This window comes from Pelophylax lessonae, assembly GCF_965119305.1.
Source record: "Pelophylax lessonae genome assembly, chromosome: 10".
Lineage (NCBI taxonomy): Eukaryota > Metazoa > Chordata > Amphibia > Anura > Ranidae > Pelophylax > Pelophylax lessonae.
This window is the reverse complement of record NC_138777.1, coordinates 96,365,966-96,383,077: the sequence shown is the minus strand read 5'-3', so window position 1 is coordinate 96,383,077 and position 17,112 is coordinate 96,365,966. Positions and strand designations below refer to the sequence as shown.

The 17,112-nt window shown below is 40.2% G+C and overlaps 1 protein-coding gene across 4 annotated transcripts in view; it reads right to left on the bottom strand.

Annotated features, from left to right (window-relative positions):
• Nucleotides 1–2,132: 2,132 nt before the first annotated feature.
• Nucleotides 2,133–17,112, bottom strand: part of EPS8L2 (EPS8 signaling adaptor L2) — a 247,565-nt gene continuing 232,585 nt past the window's right edge. For all 4 annotated transcript variants that reach the window (XM_082271163.1, XM_082271162.1, XM_082271164.1 and 1 more), the window contains 3 exons: nucleotides 14,317–14,494; nucleotides 10,840–10,972; nucleotides 2,133–3,093 (listed from right to left, as the gene is read on the bottom strand). In XM_082271163.1, the coding sequence (XP_082127289.1) occupies nucleotides 3,022–3,093; nucleotides 10,840–10,972; nucleotides 14,317–14,494 (383 nt within the window). In that variant the 3' untranslated portion in view covers nucleotides 2,133–3,021. The remainder of the gene's footprint in view (nucleotides 3,094–10,839; nucleotides 10,973–14,316; nucleotides 14,495–17,112) is intronic.

The following is a 17,112-nucleotide window of genomic DNA, read 5'->3' as shown; positions in this document are numbered from 1 at the left end:
TGGCAATCATGGGCAGCTCTGATGGGGAGGGCACTGAAAGGGTCCCTGAGCCCTGATTGCCATCCCTGGTGGTCATGGGTGGGCATCCCTGGTGGTCATGGGTGGGCATCCCTGGTGGCCATGGGTGGGCAATCCCTGGTGGCTCTAGTGGCACCCCCCCCAAGGGTCTGCACTGGTAATCAATGCTCTGATTACCAACACAGACCCCCCCCCTCTCAGGAAAGCCGCAGATCGTCTCTCCTCTACTCGTGCCTGTCAGGCACGAACTGAGCAAAGCCAATCAACGGCACTTCCTATGTACTATGTGACCAGCTGTGATTGGACACAGCTGGTCACATGGTAAAGAGCCTACGTCAGTCGAGATCGGAGATGCAGTGAGTCAGAGTAACACACCGCAGCACCGATCGCCGCTCTGCACGCCCCCCCCGGGGGCACCCAGAGCGCTCTATCCTGCTGGACATCATATGACAGCCAGTCAGGATAGTACAATCACTTTGCCACCGTTATAGGGGGGCGGCAAGTGGTTAAAAGATAAATAAAGCTTTCCAGTTTTTCCAGCAATATTCACCTTTAGCCCGACGATTTCCTCACTAGATGTCCTCAGTCTAATGGCCAGAATGATTCAACCAACTTCCTCAGAGACCAGGTTGTCCTGGACCCGCCCCAGCCTGTGACTGGACAGTGAAAGGAATAGCAGCATATTGATTAGCTCATCTCTCTTTCACTCTCTCATGCTCTCTCTTCCTATCAGCATGCTTTTTGTCAGCACATGAACTGATTGCCCCTTGTACTGCTTCCTCCTCTCACACTCCAGGCTGCAAGAGGCTGATAGCAGGTCAAATTCGAGTATTTAAAATACATTTAATAATGATTACAGAGATAAGATATTGTATTGCTTTTATACATGCCTAGAGTTCTGATTTAACTAAAAAGTAAAACTAAAAAAAAAAAAAATAATAATATTAACACTTTTTGACATCTCCAAGCATATTTATCACAGCCAAGAAAATACATTTGTACTCAGCCCCAATCACAGAGAGAGTCATTACTCCATAAATATTTAATTAATAAGTTTTATTTCCAGTGATCACAATATTACAGGTTTCACTGTGATGGTCAAAAAGTGAATGTTTTGCACTTACATTTTCATTTTAAATAATTTACCAAAACATTGTATTTGTTACTTTTCTGTAACTTTAAAGAACTGAAACATATCTTAAATGAAAAAGGGGGATTCAGAAATAAAAAGACTAGATGTATGCTTGCATGATGACATTAAACTTGTCTTGCTCCTGAAGAATAAATGTCAGGCAAGTGAATCATAGTTAGATGGGTACACATCATGGTTTTGTAATATTTATGAGTTGTGTTCAGGCACTGAATGGCTTCCCTATACTTCATAAAGCTAATATTGTAAAATCTGGACATCTTTATGTGGGGCCCTTGATCTCAACCCAAAAATCATGTGCATATCTAAAATAAATTCTGCATTCATTTTTAATTCATGGCTTAATAAAACCACGTCCAATCACAGCTCTTACCATGGGTACCATGAGTGGTGATGGTTGTTGTGTATGTGAGCCAATCATTGAGCTGAACATCACCCAACTTGCAACTCCAGTACCTAATGTATATATTGTATTTGCAATCCATAGGCTTTACATATTGAGGTGCTGTTGGCTCACATTTAAAAAGCCTATATTGCTCAATCTATTGCAGAAGTATCCTTTACAATGGCTCCTAAAGCAGGCCATACACAAGCAAATCTGAATGTTCATCTTTGGATGATTACATCTTCTGTAGATCCATTGATAGCCACAACACGCATCCAAATGACAGTTGTCTGGCAAGCTTTGCAGCAATAACAGGTGACATTGGCTTATGTTTTCTGTATCAGCAACTAAAGTCAGTGAATTCAAATTTTCCTACGGGTTATAGTCATCAGTATCCAATTTACAGAGAGATAATAGCATGGCTACACTGAAATAATTTCTATTGTGTGACAATCTCTTTTCAACTCAACACAAACCTAACCCGACTGTCATGCAGACCTTTCAAATTATTCTTATTGTACAAACATATTTCACTATGTCTGATTATTTAAATATGTGCCATTTATGTCAGTGTTAACAGACAGCCATACAGCTGCATATTAAAGTGAAGCAGCGTAGACCAAAACAGGGCATTTTATTTAAAATAAATCCAAATAAATCATTATTTTTTTAATAAATTGTAATTATTTGTGGTGAAGCATTTTTCTGTATTGCGATTGCGTGCACAGCTAATACAGACCAAGCAGAAGGGCACAGGGTCCAAATTGTTCAATCCAAGGCCACCTGCAAAATTATATTATATTGGTCTGTATGTAGGATAACCCCTTCACTGCCAAACTATGAATTGCTAAAGATGGAGATTTTTTTCATTTGCCCTGCACAGACTCCCGGCAAGGCTCTGCCTGGCTCCAGATGTCTTTGCACAAAATCAGTTTATAAAATAAAGGAATATACATATAAAAATAATACTTTCATGCAATACTTATAGCTCGTACCCCTTTTCACCCTTTAACTGCTATAAGAACAACAGGCCTCGTAGGCAGCAAAGAAAGGAAACAAAGTGTAGAGAAAATAAAAACGGTAGAATTCATGAGATATACAAACATAAATATGTGAATACTATATATATATATATATCTATACATACATGCAGATGTACTGTGCTGGCTTTGCTGTGTGCTGCAGGCGTGGTAAATGTTTAGAGGCAACAATGGTTGAAAATACTCTGCAATGCACCACATGTCCCACTAGGGGGAAGGAAAGAACTTGCTGCATATTTATGTATACATTTATATATAAATATATATATATACTGTGGAGGTCCATATTGCTTGTCCCTTGCTTTAACAATTTACAGGGGTACATCCAAAATCCTTTTGCAGCCCAAGGCATACACAGCAGCGAGTGATTCTGCAAGGCTATGTGGATCGTTGCATAAGATAGAGAAAGTCATGGAGGAGAAGTCCTGCTAGAATTCGCCCTCGATCTTCTCTTGACGCCTTTTCATGATTTCACTGAGTTCATTCCCACCCTGACTTATCTGAAAAAGAAAAGTGTTTTCATTAATAAGGATATCACTACACTTCTTAAATTCAATGTCCATACTCTTTAGGAAGGCACAGCTAACAGGCATCAAGCTGAAAAAATGTGCAAAACTGCAGGGTTGTGGGTCTGACTCAGCAGGGGGTGTGTTGGACCTCTGCAGGGAGACCTCTGCTTCAACAGCAACCATGGGTGACTTTATCTGCAGCATTCTTGGGCTTTAAACAATCGGTTGTGAATTGTAAGGGAAAATTAATAGAAAGCTCCAAAACCTCCTATAAAATGGTCAGCATAAGGCAGCTCCAACTCTATGTTTTTGGAATTTTAAAGACAAATATAGCAATATATCAGGTGGGATACATCTTTTATTATTCATTGGGGCATGACTGGTAAGTTTTTATTTTTGTCTGGACTTCAGATAAACTCGACTTCAAAAATTTTTTTTTTTATTGTTTACAAACTGCAAAAAGGTACAACAATAGGCTGTATCCACAAATTGTCATTAACCTCCTTGGCGGTATGATTATGTCTGGAATTACATACCAAAAGCGGTACAATTGTTTTCATGGAAATTTGGCGTTATGTATTATAGGCCTACAATTCTTAGTAATTACAAACGCATGAATTATAATCGAATCAATAATATTATTTTATTATTTAATATATAATATATATAATAAAATTATATTATTGATTAGATTATAATTCATGCATTATATATTATATATAGATATGTGTGTGTGTGTGTGTATATATGTATATATATATATATATATATATATATATATATATATACATACACACACACACATATATATATATATATATAATATATAACGCATGAATTATAATTGAATCAATAATATAATTTTATATATATATATATATATATATATATATATATATATATATGTGTGTGTGTGCATATTATATATATATATATATATATATATATGCATATGCATATATATATGCATGCATATATATATATATATATATATATATATATATGCATATATATATATATATATATATATATATATATATATGCATATATATATATATATATATATATATATATATATATGCATATATATATATATATATATATATATATATGCATATATATATATATATATATATATATATATGCATATATATATATATATATATATATGCATATATATATATATATATATATATATGCATATATATATATGCATATATATATATATATATATATATATATATATATATATATATATATATGCATATGCATATATATATATATATATATATAGTGTGTTTTGTGTTTTGTGTAACGTTTTTTTTTTTTTTTTTTGAATTTCCCTCCCTAGTTCCGCTCCCATGCAGCATTGCTGCTGCAGGGAACGGAACTAGGAAGTGATCGTACCGACGGAGGAGCGGCGGGACTCTCGGCTGGCGGTCGCAGCAATGAGAGATCATCGCTGGATCGCCAGGAGAAGGTAAGAGAACACCGCTGCGCTCTCTGCAATCCACCCCGAGCGTGACTCGGGGTTACCGCTCCTGCAATGAAAAATCAACCCCGAGTCACACTCGGGATTACCGCTAAGGCGGTTAAGGACATGTCAGTCTATACCTTACCTGGTGTAGGAGGGGTTGCAATTACGACCCATCCCCATGCTCCAGGGGCCCATGTGGTTCCCCCTGTCACATTTGCTTCTACACCTGGATAGAAGGGGAAGCGGGGACAGCAGTTCGGGGAACCAATCCCTTTCCTCCGGCAGCCACTGAAAGCCAGCTTCTCCTCCTCTCCCTCCCGCCAGCATTTAGCAGCTACAGGAGCAAAAGGGAGAACATCAGTTCCTCTATATGCTGTCCCCGCCGCCCCTACTATCCAGGTTTCCTCAGGCCTCTGTGTTCTCTTCTGGTCCCCCCTCTCCCCCCACAGCGCTGCCAGCTTCCCCCCTCCCCCCTCCCCTCTCCCATTGGTGTTCTCAATCTTCTGCCTCAAAGGTAAAACATCAGAGGTCTGTTTAGGCCCCTAATATTTTACCAAAGCCCCCCAAGGGAATCGTGAAAAAAAATAAAAATTTAATTATAAAAAATAATAAAAACTATATGATAACAAAAAGGAAAAACTACTGACACCATCCACTGTCCCACTGACAAAGTCCACTGCCATACTGACACCGCTGAATGCTCTATTTACTAAAACCATTATTTGTCCTACTGACACCATCCACTTCTCTACTGACTGACACTGTCCACTGCCCCACTAATACTGCCCTATTAACACTATTCCCTGCCCTATTGACACTTTCCACTGCTCTACTGACTTACACTGTCCACTTTTAATGCAGTCTGGATTGTGGTCAGTCCCCTGATGATACGGCCAAACACGTTGGGTGGGGCCTACGGAGGTAAGGTCACCATGCACAATCTCTGGTCACAGAGTCGATGGTGATTGCCATACAGGATTAATTGTGAAGACTGTCTTTCCACATATGTTTGTGAACGCGCACTATTTGATACATTTTGATATGGATAAAATTGGATAATTTAGGCGTCATTTGCCCTATGGAGGTTGTCTTTTCTTTCATGGCGTTTATGTGGTGAAATTCTGACATCTGATGTGGGGCTGTGTGATGGTGGTTTCCAGATCAGATGCATACAGCGTACTGGACCCATTTACCCTTTGATACACATTGTATATTGGAGCTTTTAAATGTGTTTATAAAGGCTTGATGATTATTTGTATTCGGTAAGCAGTTTCTGAGCACAAAGGGGAGCACTTTTTTTGGATTTTGGACTTTTTCTTCTTGGGGTTTGGAGATTCAAGCAATTTGTTACTTATATGAACTGTATTTAAATGTGAAACACATATATGGACACTTTTTGGTGAATTTGCACTAAATGGGTTCACATCAATATTAATCCTTTACTCAGTGCTGTTGCTCTTGCATATTTTTGAATCATAGAGTTTTATTTTATTTTCTTTTTTCATATAGCGCTGCACATTATATATTATGTTTTTCATTTGGTATCACAAGTGTGCTGGCTGCTCCTGTATTATACTTGAGCGCGGTCATTTTTTCACATATAATCTTCTTGATTGCTTACACCTCAGACATCTAATTATAATTGCTTGTGCATTATACATGGAGTGATTACTTCTGTATTATCCAACAATTTCCCTGCTATTGTATGTAACGGCTATTTAACCAAGATTGTAACTCTTGACAACAAAGTAAGTATAGTGCATCCCGAAAGTATTCACAGCGCTTCACTTTTTTCAACATTTTGTTATGTTAAAGCCTTATTTCAAAATTGATTACATTTATAATTTTCCTTAAAATGCTACAAACAATACCCCATAATGTCAACGTGAAAGAAGTTTGTTTGAAATCTTTGCAAAATTATTAAAAATAAAAAATGAAAAAATCACATGTACATAAGCATTCACAGTCTTTGCCATGGCACTAAAAATTCAGCTCCTTGAGATGTTTCTGCAAGTTGATTGGAGTCCACCTGTAGTAAATTCAGTTGATTGGACATGATTTGGAAAGGCACACACCTATCTATATAAGGTCCCACAGTTAACAGTGCATGTCAGAGCACAAACCAAGCCATGAAGTCCAAGGAATTGTCTGTAGACCTCCGAGACAGGGTTGTGTCGAGGCACAGATGCAGCATTGAAGGTCCAAGTGAGCACAGTGGTCTCCATCATCCGTAAATGGAGGAAGTTTCAAACCACCACCAGGACTCTTCCTAGAGCGGGCCGCCTGGCCAAACTGAGAAGGGTCTTAGTCAAGTGTCTGTCTGGAGGAAACCAGGCACCATTCATCACCTGGCCAATACCATTTCTACAGTGAAGCATGGTGGTGGCAGCATCATGCTATGGGGATGTTTTTCAGCAACAGAAAATGGAAGACTAGTCGAACCGAGAGAAAGATGAATGCAGCAATGTACAGAGACATCCTTGATGAAAACCTGCTCCAGCGCTCCAGTGCTCCAGCGCTCCAGCGCTCCGGTCCTCTGGCTAGGGTGAAGCTTCATCTTCCAACAGGACAATGACCCTAAGCACACAGCCAAGATATCAAAGTAGTGGCTATGGGACAACTCTGTGAATGTCCCTGAGTTGCCCAGACTTAAACCTGATTGCAGAGTTCCGAAAATGACTGTGCACCGCTGCTCCCCCTCCAACCTGATGGAGCTTGAGAGGTCCTGCAAAAAAGAATGGGAGAAACTGCCCAAAAGTAGGTGTGCCAAGCTTGTAGCATCATACTCAAAAGGACTGGAGGCTGTAATTGGTGCCAAAGGTGCTTCAACAAAGTATTGAGCAAAGGCTGTGAATACTTATGTACATTTTTTTTTTCCGTTTTTAATTTTTAATAAATTTGCAAAGATTTCAATCAAACTACTTTCACGTTGTCATTATGGGATATTGTTTGTAGAATTTTGAGGAAAATAATAAATTGAATCCATTTTGGAATAAGGCTGTAACATAAAAAAATGTGGAAAAAGTAAAGTGCTGTGAATACTTCCCAGATGCACTATATGAGTTAATACAATACATAGGATCGTTAGTACTCAATGAGAGAAAGTAGAGTCTGATGTCAGCACTTCTCAAGCTCTGCCATATGCGATTCGAAAAGGACACCCTCGGGGGCCTCTTTTACCTAGGTGCTGTGCTGTGTTGAATGTTTGAACATCCATCTGGAAGATAATCAATTCGCTTAAAGTGGAACTTTAGTCAGAAAATCCTGCTAGATCACTTCCAGGCTGGCCCCTTGTGCAGGTATAGCTATGTAGAGCATTAAAAATACGTACAGTACCTGTTTATATATAAAATACTGTTTAAAATCCAGTAATGCACTGTCTCATCCTGCTCTGCACATGCTCAGTTATTCTTTATTCTCAACATTGTGTCTAAAATCAAAGCTGCTAGAGGCCGATCTACTGACAGCCAAAGGGTGCTTTCACACTACTCCGCTGCAGTTTCTCTGCAGTGCAGGTGCAGCACAGTGTACCCATGGTTTTCTTGTGGGTTACCAATGCTTCACCTGAGGTGCGGGGTCTAAGTACTAATTGTGTTCACCAGAGCTCCTGAAGGTAGAGATTTGCTGCATGTTAGTACCAGGTCGCTGTCCTCGGGATTGCCCCACCAGGAGGTGAGTACGCTGGGGTCCAGCAGCAGATATAGCAGGTACGCATAAGCATAGTCAGTAAACAAGCCAAAGGTTGGAAATGAGTGGTTGCAGGTTGGAATCAAGCAGAAGCATAGTTGGGCTACAAGCCAAAGGTTAATAACAAGTGGTAGCAGGTTGAAATCAAGCTAAGCGTAGTTGAAGAACAAGCCAAAGGTCTGTAATGAGTGGTATGGATGGCAGCAGGAGTGACAAGAGTGAGATATTGGTTGGAGAGAGCACAATAATCTGGCAAACAGGAATTTCAGAGGCATGGCTTTTATCAGGAAGTTTGTGAGAGGAGCAAAGGGTTCAAAGTTTGAGAAAGAAGGTTCAAGGCAGGATCATTCAAGGAATTGCCAGGGAGCTCCCCAGCATCTCAGGTGGCGCAGCAAAAAGAGACATCACCAGGCACCGGAAAGGTTGCAGGCCTAGGCCCGGGTCCTGACATACCTCTTTTAAAATTTTGGATGGAGGCCACATTTTATGTCTTAATGGCAACGAAGGTATCCTTTAAAGGATAAGTTCATGCATACAGAATTGTAAATCCCTGCTACAAAGAAATGTGAATGAGGCTTGACAGCTGAGTGTTTCCATCCACTCCCTTCTATGTACTTGTATAAAGATTGCCATACACAATGCAATCTGATTGCACAATCTCTGTATAGATTTATTAGAATTATGGAATAAGAGGACCCACCTATCTATCCATATACTCTGTATCCAATAAGGCAGGCCCTTGCACTATTTAGTTGATGGTAGATCTAAAGGAAATTGTACAATCAGATTGCATAGTGTATCTCCAGCTTTACACAAGTACATAGGAGGGAATGGATGGAGACACTCTGCCAAGCTGTCAAGCCCCATCCACATCTCTCACATTATCGCATACCTTTTTTTTTTTTGGCATTTTGGATCGTTTTTTTTTTTTTATTCTTTGCTTGTTATGCATAGGGCAGCTCATTCACTGGAATGGGCTGCCCTACACACAACAATCGCCCTAAACACCAATTTATTTTTAGCGTGGACCGTGGTGCCATTATTACTGTGCTTTTTTGTGTGTTTGCAGCGTGTTTTGGAAAAACAAGGCAAAGCATGCATTTTCTGTGCAGTTTGCCATGCTTTTCGGAAATGGAATGGAGCCTCATTGTTCTGGTGTAAAAAAAACTATTTCACTTTCAGGCCTCATTCACACCTAGTGAATATTTATTCCTTATTAATATATGTGCTCCAACTCAGAAGGCTCTCACAATTATAGAGCTAGGACTGCAGTACCCGTGGGTGCTGTGAATTGGCCGCTGCAGGTTATGCATGTATTTGTATATGTGTGCAAACTAAACCCCTTGTTAACATAAACTGTTAGACAGGGTCAATTCGGTTTGTTGCAAGCTGGCTGGTGAGTGAGCTGGGAATTTTTGTTTGTTGTTTTTTCACATTTTATGTCTACCCTCACAGTGGTGAAACCAGCTGATTTAACTGAAATGCTGCATGCTCCTGAGATTTCTACTGAAGGGTACTTATCCTTCTTTTGCACACAAATTATTATTTTGAATTTACACTAGCTCAAACTTTTTTTCTATCATCTAATAGTCCAGATGATACTTACCTCCTGTGTGAGGAAAGTTGTAAAGTGACAATGTGAAAATGTATTTGACTTATTACCACATTTTCTTTTCTCAATTAAAATACAGTAAAACCTTGGATTGCGAGCATAATAAGTTCCAGAAACATGCTTGTATTCAAAAGCACTCTTATATCAAACCGAAATTTCCCATAAGAAATAATGGAAACTCAGATGATTTGTTCCACAACCCTTTATTCATAAGTCTTTCAGTTTATAGTCCATATAAAAAGATTATAGTAATGTGATAGGTTGTGTTACCATAAAATGTCCATTCACAACATGCAGCCCCCACAACGGGATTAGAAGCAAAAGCCAGCAGGAGCTACAGTATATAAAAGAGAAGAGAGGCACCTCTAAGAGTAGCAATATGGTTACATTTAATGAAGGTACAACATTTAGCAACTCACATGGTTGATGATTAAAAGAGGCACATCTAAGAATGCAGGCATCTGGTGTAAAGCTGTCCATATAGACAATCCTCCCCACCGCCGGCTCGCACCACCGTCAGTCTGCAATCGTGACCGGGAAGTCAACCTTGCAGTAGAGCAATCTGAAAGCGAGGCTTGAAATGCTCATAGAGCGCAGCGTGCAAGGTATGATGTCAATGCCAGTGCAGAGGATGGTCTATGTGGACAGTTTTACGCCCGATGCATGCATACTTACTGTAGATATATACCTGTTTTAATTATCAACCATGTGAGTTGCTAAATGTTGAACCTTCATTAAATGTAACCATATTTCTACACTTAGAGGCACCTCTCTTCGCTTTTATACTCAGTTGTGACATAATGCTACTTGTATATCAAGACACCGCTTGTTTGTCAAGTCAGAATGTATTTAAAAATGTTGGTTGTCTTGCAAAACGCTCTAAAACTGAGTTACTCTCAATCCAAGGTTTTTGAAAAATGTTATAACCATCTCAGATAATTCCATGGATGTAGACACTTACCTCTAACTGTGACTTTTGCACAAGCAGTTGACTGTATACTCTTCCACCCTCTTCTCCACAAACCTTCCTTAACTCATCTTTGTTTAGAGAGAAAATCTGTGCCCCATTTAAAATGCCCAGTTGGTTTGATGTCCTGATGAAAAAAAAAGAACAGCCCTTAGCTTGTATAGGAGACATGATACGACAGTGTGAACACAAATGCAGCGTCCCACTCAGGACACGTGGGAACTGCAAATGTATTATTTCTTTGTCATCGCTATATTGCATGTCATTTTGCATTTGTCATTTGTCAATCCCTGTTCATAGGCTGGTCATGTGTGCTTCACACTTCCCACCACAAGATGGGGATAGCACCACTCTGGGATATCTATCCCAGCTCAGGTTTATCTGTGGTCAGTTGTTCATTTCAGGAAGTGAGTGTACAGAGGAGAATGTGAAGGTGACAGAAGGTCAGTCCAGAGAAGGGACAAATTGGAACTGCTTAAATCAAAGGGTAAAAGCCACCAAACGGCAGCAAGACCTTTGAGAATAAAGGTGAAGGATTTCCTTAGCCACTGGCAACCTCACCAAATTTCACTGGATTCTAAAGGGACCAGGAACAAGTAAGCATTATACTGAACCACAGCCTGAGACAAGACCTACCAAAGCCTATTAACAGTGGATCAGCAGAATTCCTCTATTTACCCAGAGACTGTATTCTATCTGGATGTTTGTACTGCAACCAAAACCAGTCACAGTAAAAGTTGTGAGTTGTATCCTACCACTGTCTACCTCATTCTTCACTATTGTTATTACAACTGGTTGTACCACCATTAACGGTACTGGCGTCACGACAAATACCATCAAGGGACCCAGCCACCACAAGCACTCTAAACACCCCTGTCATCACGGGCACCTCAACCACCATCTTGGCTGGTGTTTCCCTATCACAGAGCGTGCCCCGGAGGATTTCGTGCTGTCTTCCTCTTCACTGTGCGACCAGCCCAGGGAGGCTTTCTGCTAACCGTGAGTAAACCGATGAACTGTATTATTGCTGTCTCTCATCGGCCCACCGTGCACCTCACGTGTCGCCCCTGCGGTTCTGGCTCGTCGCACAAACACCTTGTAAAAATCACAATATCGAGCTCCATAGCTCTGTACAAGCAGAAACTGCAGTGTAAATCATTTTTGTCATATGTGTGCCCATTCAGCCAAAGAAAGTATTTGTAAGGTCAGGTATGGATGTTGGCTCACAGTTGGCGTTCCAATTATATTCAAAGGTGTTCAAACAGGTTGAGGTCAGGTCACCGTGGAGGCCACTAAGGTAGGTTAGTAGCACTGACAAGGTCAAAGACAAGATTTCCCCTTCCCACCTGCCCCAGCTTCCCCTAAAATGGGTTATTATGCCGGGGAGGTGGGAAAGTCTGCCTAATCATGTGACCACTGTATGTGGCTATTACAGTGGTTACATGATCGGGATCTGGTCCTGCTGGTTCCTTTTCAGTAGTACAGACCGAGAGGTGTCTTTGACAGCTGGGAGCGCTCAAGATTTGTATAATAGAGAGGGTATGGGTTAATACCATGTGTCAGTTTACTTTTGCTATTACTTTTGGATACTCTTTTCTAGTAGTATCGAAGACAGGGAAGGAAATTAAATATCTCCATCAGGGACAGGATCAGCATGACATGGACAATTTGTATCCTGATTGGATACAAAATGAATTGATTGTTGAAGTAGGCCCTCAAGTTACAACCCAATTCCAAAAAAGTTGGGACACTGTACAAAATGTAAGTAAAAAAGGAATGGACTAATTTACAAATCTCATAAACTTATATTATATTCACAATATAATATAGATAACATATCAAATGTTGAAAGTGAGACATTTTGAAATGTCATGCCAAATATTGTCTCATTTTGGATTTCATGAGAGCTACACATTCCAAAAAAGTTGGGACAGGTAGCAATAAGAGGCCGGAAAAGTTAAATTTACATATAAGGAACACCTGGAGGACCAATTTGCAACTTATTAGGTCAATAGGCAACATGATTGGGTATAAAAAGAGCCTCTCAGTGTGGCAGTGTCTCTTAGAAGTCAAGATGGACAGAGGATCACCAATTCCCCCAAGGCTGCGGTGAAAAATAGTGGAGCAATATCAGAAAGGAGTTTCTCAGAGAAAAATTGCAAAGAGTTTGAAGTTATCATCATCTACAGTGCATAATATCATCCAAAGATTCAGAGAATCTAGAACAATCTCTGTGCGTAAGGGTCAAGGCCAGAAAATCATACTGGATGCCCGTGATCTTCGGGCCCTTAAATGGCACTGCATCACATACAGGAATGCTACTGTAATGGAAATCACAACATGGGCTCAGGAATACTTCCAGAAAACATTGTCGATAAACACAATCCACCGTGCCATTCGCCGTTGCCAGCTAAAACTCTATAGGCCAAAAAAGAAGCCATATCTAAACATGATCCAGAAGCGCAGGCTTTTTCTATGGGCCAAGGCTCATTTAAAATGGACTGTGGCAATATGGAAAACCGTTCTGTGGTCAGACGAATCAAAATTTGAAGTTCTTTTTGGAAAACTGGGATGCCATGTCATCTGGACCAAAGAGGACAAGGACAAGCCAAGTTGTTATCAGCGCTCAGTTCAGAAGCCTGCATCTCTGATGGTATGGGGTTGCATGAGTGCGTGTGGCATGGGCAGCTTACACATCTGGAAAGGCACCATCAATGCTGAAAGGTATATCTAAGTTCTAGAACAACATATGCTCCCATCCAGACGTCGTCTCTTTCAGGGAAGACCTTGCATTTTCCAACATGACAATGCCAGACCACATACTGCATCAATTACAACATCATGTCTGCGTAGAAGAAGGATCTGGGTACTGAAATGGCCAGCCTGCAGTCCAGATCTTTCACCCATGTAAACATTTGGCGCATCATAAAGAAGAAGATGCGACAAAGAAGACCTAAGACAGTTGAGCACCTATAAGCCTGTATTAGACAAGAATAGGACAACATTCCTATTCCTAAACTTGAGCAACTTGTCTCCTCAGTCCCCAGACGTTTGCAGACTGTTATAAAAAGAAGAGGGGATGCCACACAGTGGTAAACATGGCCTTATCCCAACTCTTTGAGGTGTGTTGATGCCATGAAATTTAAAACCAACGTATTTTTCCCTTAAAATCATACATTTTCTCAGTTTAAACATTTGATATATAATCTATGTTGTATTCTGAATAAAATATTGAAATTTGAAACTTCCACATCATTGCATCCTGTTTTTATTCACAAATTGTACAGTGTCCTAACTTTTTGGGAATAGGGCTTGTAAATAGCTTTGATAAATCAAAGGTAGATTGTGCTTGGATTGTACAATCAGAGAGTAACGTGTGTGAACAGTTTTATTTGTCTACTGGTAAGATCTTTCCATGTCATCTTGTCATGTAAGTTGTAATCGCAAGTACAAAAGTATATTTTTACTTACGATTTACTAAAACCCTTAGCTTCCAGCCAGGCTTTCACTTCCTCTGGGTCAGACTGGAAAGTTAATGGAACATGTACTTGCTGAACCTTCTGTGTTACAAAATTCCGTTTAGGTGGGTGATTACTTGTGATTTTCTTTAAGAGTTCATCATTCACTTCATCCATGTGGTGAATTAACTCTGCAGAAATAAAAAAACATGTTGAGAACCATACAATAAACCAATGAAGGGAAGCATTGTCACAGAATATATGACAGGCTGAAATGAGAGAACCTCAACAAGAACTATTACATTGTAATGTAATCTCATATCAACTTTGCTGTTGACTTTCTTGCATCAAAAATGTGAACTTTTTATTTGGTATCCATGCCTGCTTACAGGGCCATCTTAATAGCATCATGGGCCCATGGGCAAAGTAATGCACTGGGAACCCTACCAGGCTACCCCAATTTACACACTACTAAGAATTAAAGTATAAATAGTTGATAGAATTAAACATATATTTATTAGTACTTTCAATAAAATAGATTTTAAACAGGACTGGGTGTCATAAGGGGAGTACACGGGTCAGAGCTCTTTCTCTCCAGTACTGTGCTCTCCTACCCTCCCATACACATTCCGCCCACACAAGCAGCAGTGGAAAAATGCTCCACCTTAAGGGTTCTTCCTAACCCCTGCAAAGTGCCGGAGGAGCGCTGGAAACTGCAGGAAGGTGGGAAACTACAGGGGCCCCCCATGCACCTGGGGCCTCTGGGCAGTGCCCAGGGGTGCCCATGTGTTAAGACAGCCCTGCTTACCTATCATAGCCATCTTTCCCTAAGGGCTCATTCCCACCACTTTCATTGGCTGTGTTGCTCAGCATAGCTCCAGTGCAAGTGCAAGGCAAACTGCCATGTTTCTGATTTTCCTAGTTCATGCTAATGTGCTTCATTAAAGTGTGCTGGTGGAAAATGGAACATGTTGCATTTAAATAGAGCACAACATGTTGCAATGTCCCAAAATGGTGATCACTGAAACAGAATGTGATAGGAGATGTCTCAAATAGGGTTACATACAACAATAAAAATACTTTGATTTTAAGAGCCGGTTCATACAACTACGACTCAAAGTCGCCCCATGAAGGAGCGACTTTTTAGCGCAGACTTTAGCGCGACTTTGAAGAGACTTTGAAGAGACTTAAATGATAGGCGACTTTGTCTGCCGGGAATGCCTGGGTAATCTTTTTCTTCTTCCTGGAAAGTCTGATCACAGTCGCTTGAAAATAGATAAGGATCCGACTTAGAGGCAACTACCATTGAAGTCTATGTGCACAAGTCGGATAGAGGTTGCCTTGAAGTAGTACAGGAACCTTTTCTGAAGTCGGAGCGACCTCAGTAGTGCATATTAAGATGGCTCTCATTCATTTACATTGAATTTGTAATGACAAGAGATTTGGGGCGACTTGAGGGCACACAAGTCGTGTCCCAAGTCGGAGTAGTGTGAACCGGCTCTTATAGTTACAATGCTCTTTATGGAAAATAAAAAACAATGTGCCAAAAAATAAATACATAAAACAAAACATTTTTAGGCCCCGTTCATATAGCAGCGACGCTACTTCCAGGGCGACCTCCGAGGTCGCGGTGCGAGCAGTGCGCCGCGACCTCGGAGCGGCCGGCACAGACTTCATAACATTGAAGTCTATGACGGTCGCTCCGGGTCGCCCTAAAGAAGCTCCGGACCCTTTTTCTAAGTCGGAGCGACTTGTGTCGCTCCTATTAGAACGGGTCCGCAGTTTCTCTATGGAAGGCGACCTACGGCGACCTGTGAGGCGACCAGGTCACCTCACAGGTCGCCCCAGTGTGAACAGGGACTTAAAGGTCAACAAAAAACTTACAAAACATGTAGAAAAAGTATAGTGCATGCAAAAATAAACCAAAATGCACATTGTCAGTGTATATCAACTGTGATATGAATGGGTGGGCCTTAAAATGTATTCAAATGTTCTTTGTGTGTAGAACTGCTCTTCAACAGCATATCATTGCAAAGGTAGCAGCCTATTTCGTCTGGTGCTGTAGCAGCTGAAAACATTTGCAGCAGAAAATGTAATCCAGCCTAAAGCCTCGTACACACAATTAGATTGCCGGACAAATTTTCGCCTGTTTTTTGTTGCATGCTAGTCTCACATGCAGTCTTATGAAGAGGTTACTTTCATAAGAAAATTCTCATACGACAGAATTCAACTTCAGAAGTGATGTCATGTGTTGAATTGTTTTGTATGTATTCTTTAGTTTCCGAGCATGCATAGTCTTGCTCTTATGATTTTTTTCAGGGGAAAACTGAACTAATTAAAAAAAATCGGACGTTGTGTTCACGTACAATAAAAAATTTATAGCCTGCACATTCAGTTTTTATAATCCGAAAATTCATAATTGGCTGTCGAAAGCACAATACTAATGATCCAAAAATCGGCAGATCCTTCGTCAGACAAAATTTTACTTCTGTTGCGTGTACGGGCCTTAAAGGTAAATGGCAGGCTGGGTGCTGTGAAGTCTTTGAATTGTGTATGGCTGACTTATTTATTGCATCCCATGGAGTGTTTGAACAGGACATCAACAAATCCTACTGTCAATAAAGATTTTAAAGAGAAAAGACAACTCCTGGTACATACAAAATTTGCATAATGGAAGCAATGCCTAATGTATATACAATAGTTCTCAACCATTGGAGGGACTTTCTATTTTTTTAAATCAAATCACTCTTTTCTTCTTTCCTCCTTAGTTCTTTTAGGTCTGATGTCTAGATCTCTGTTAAAAAAATAC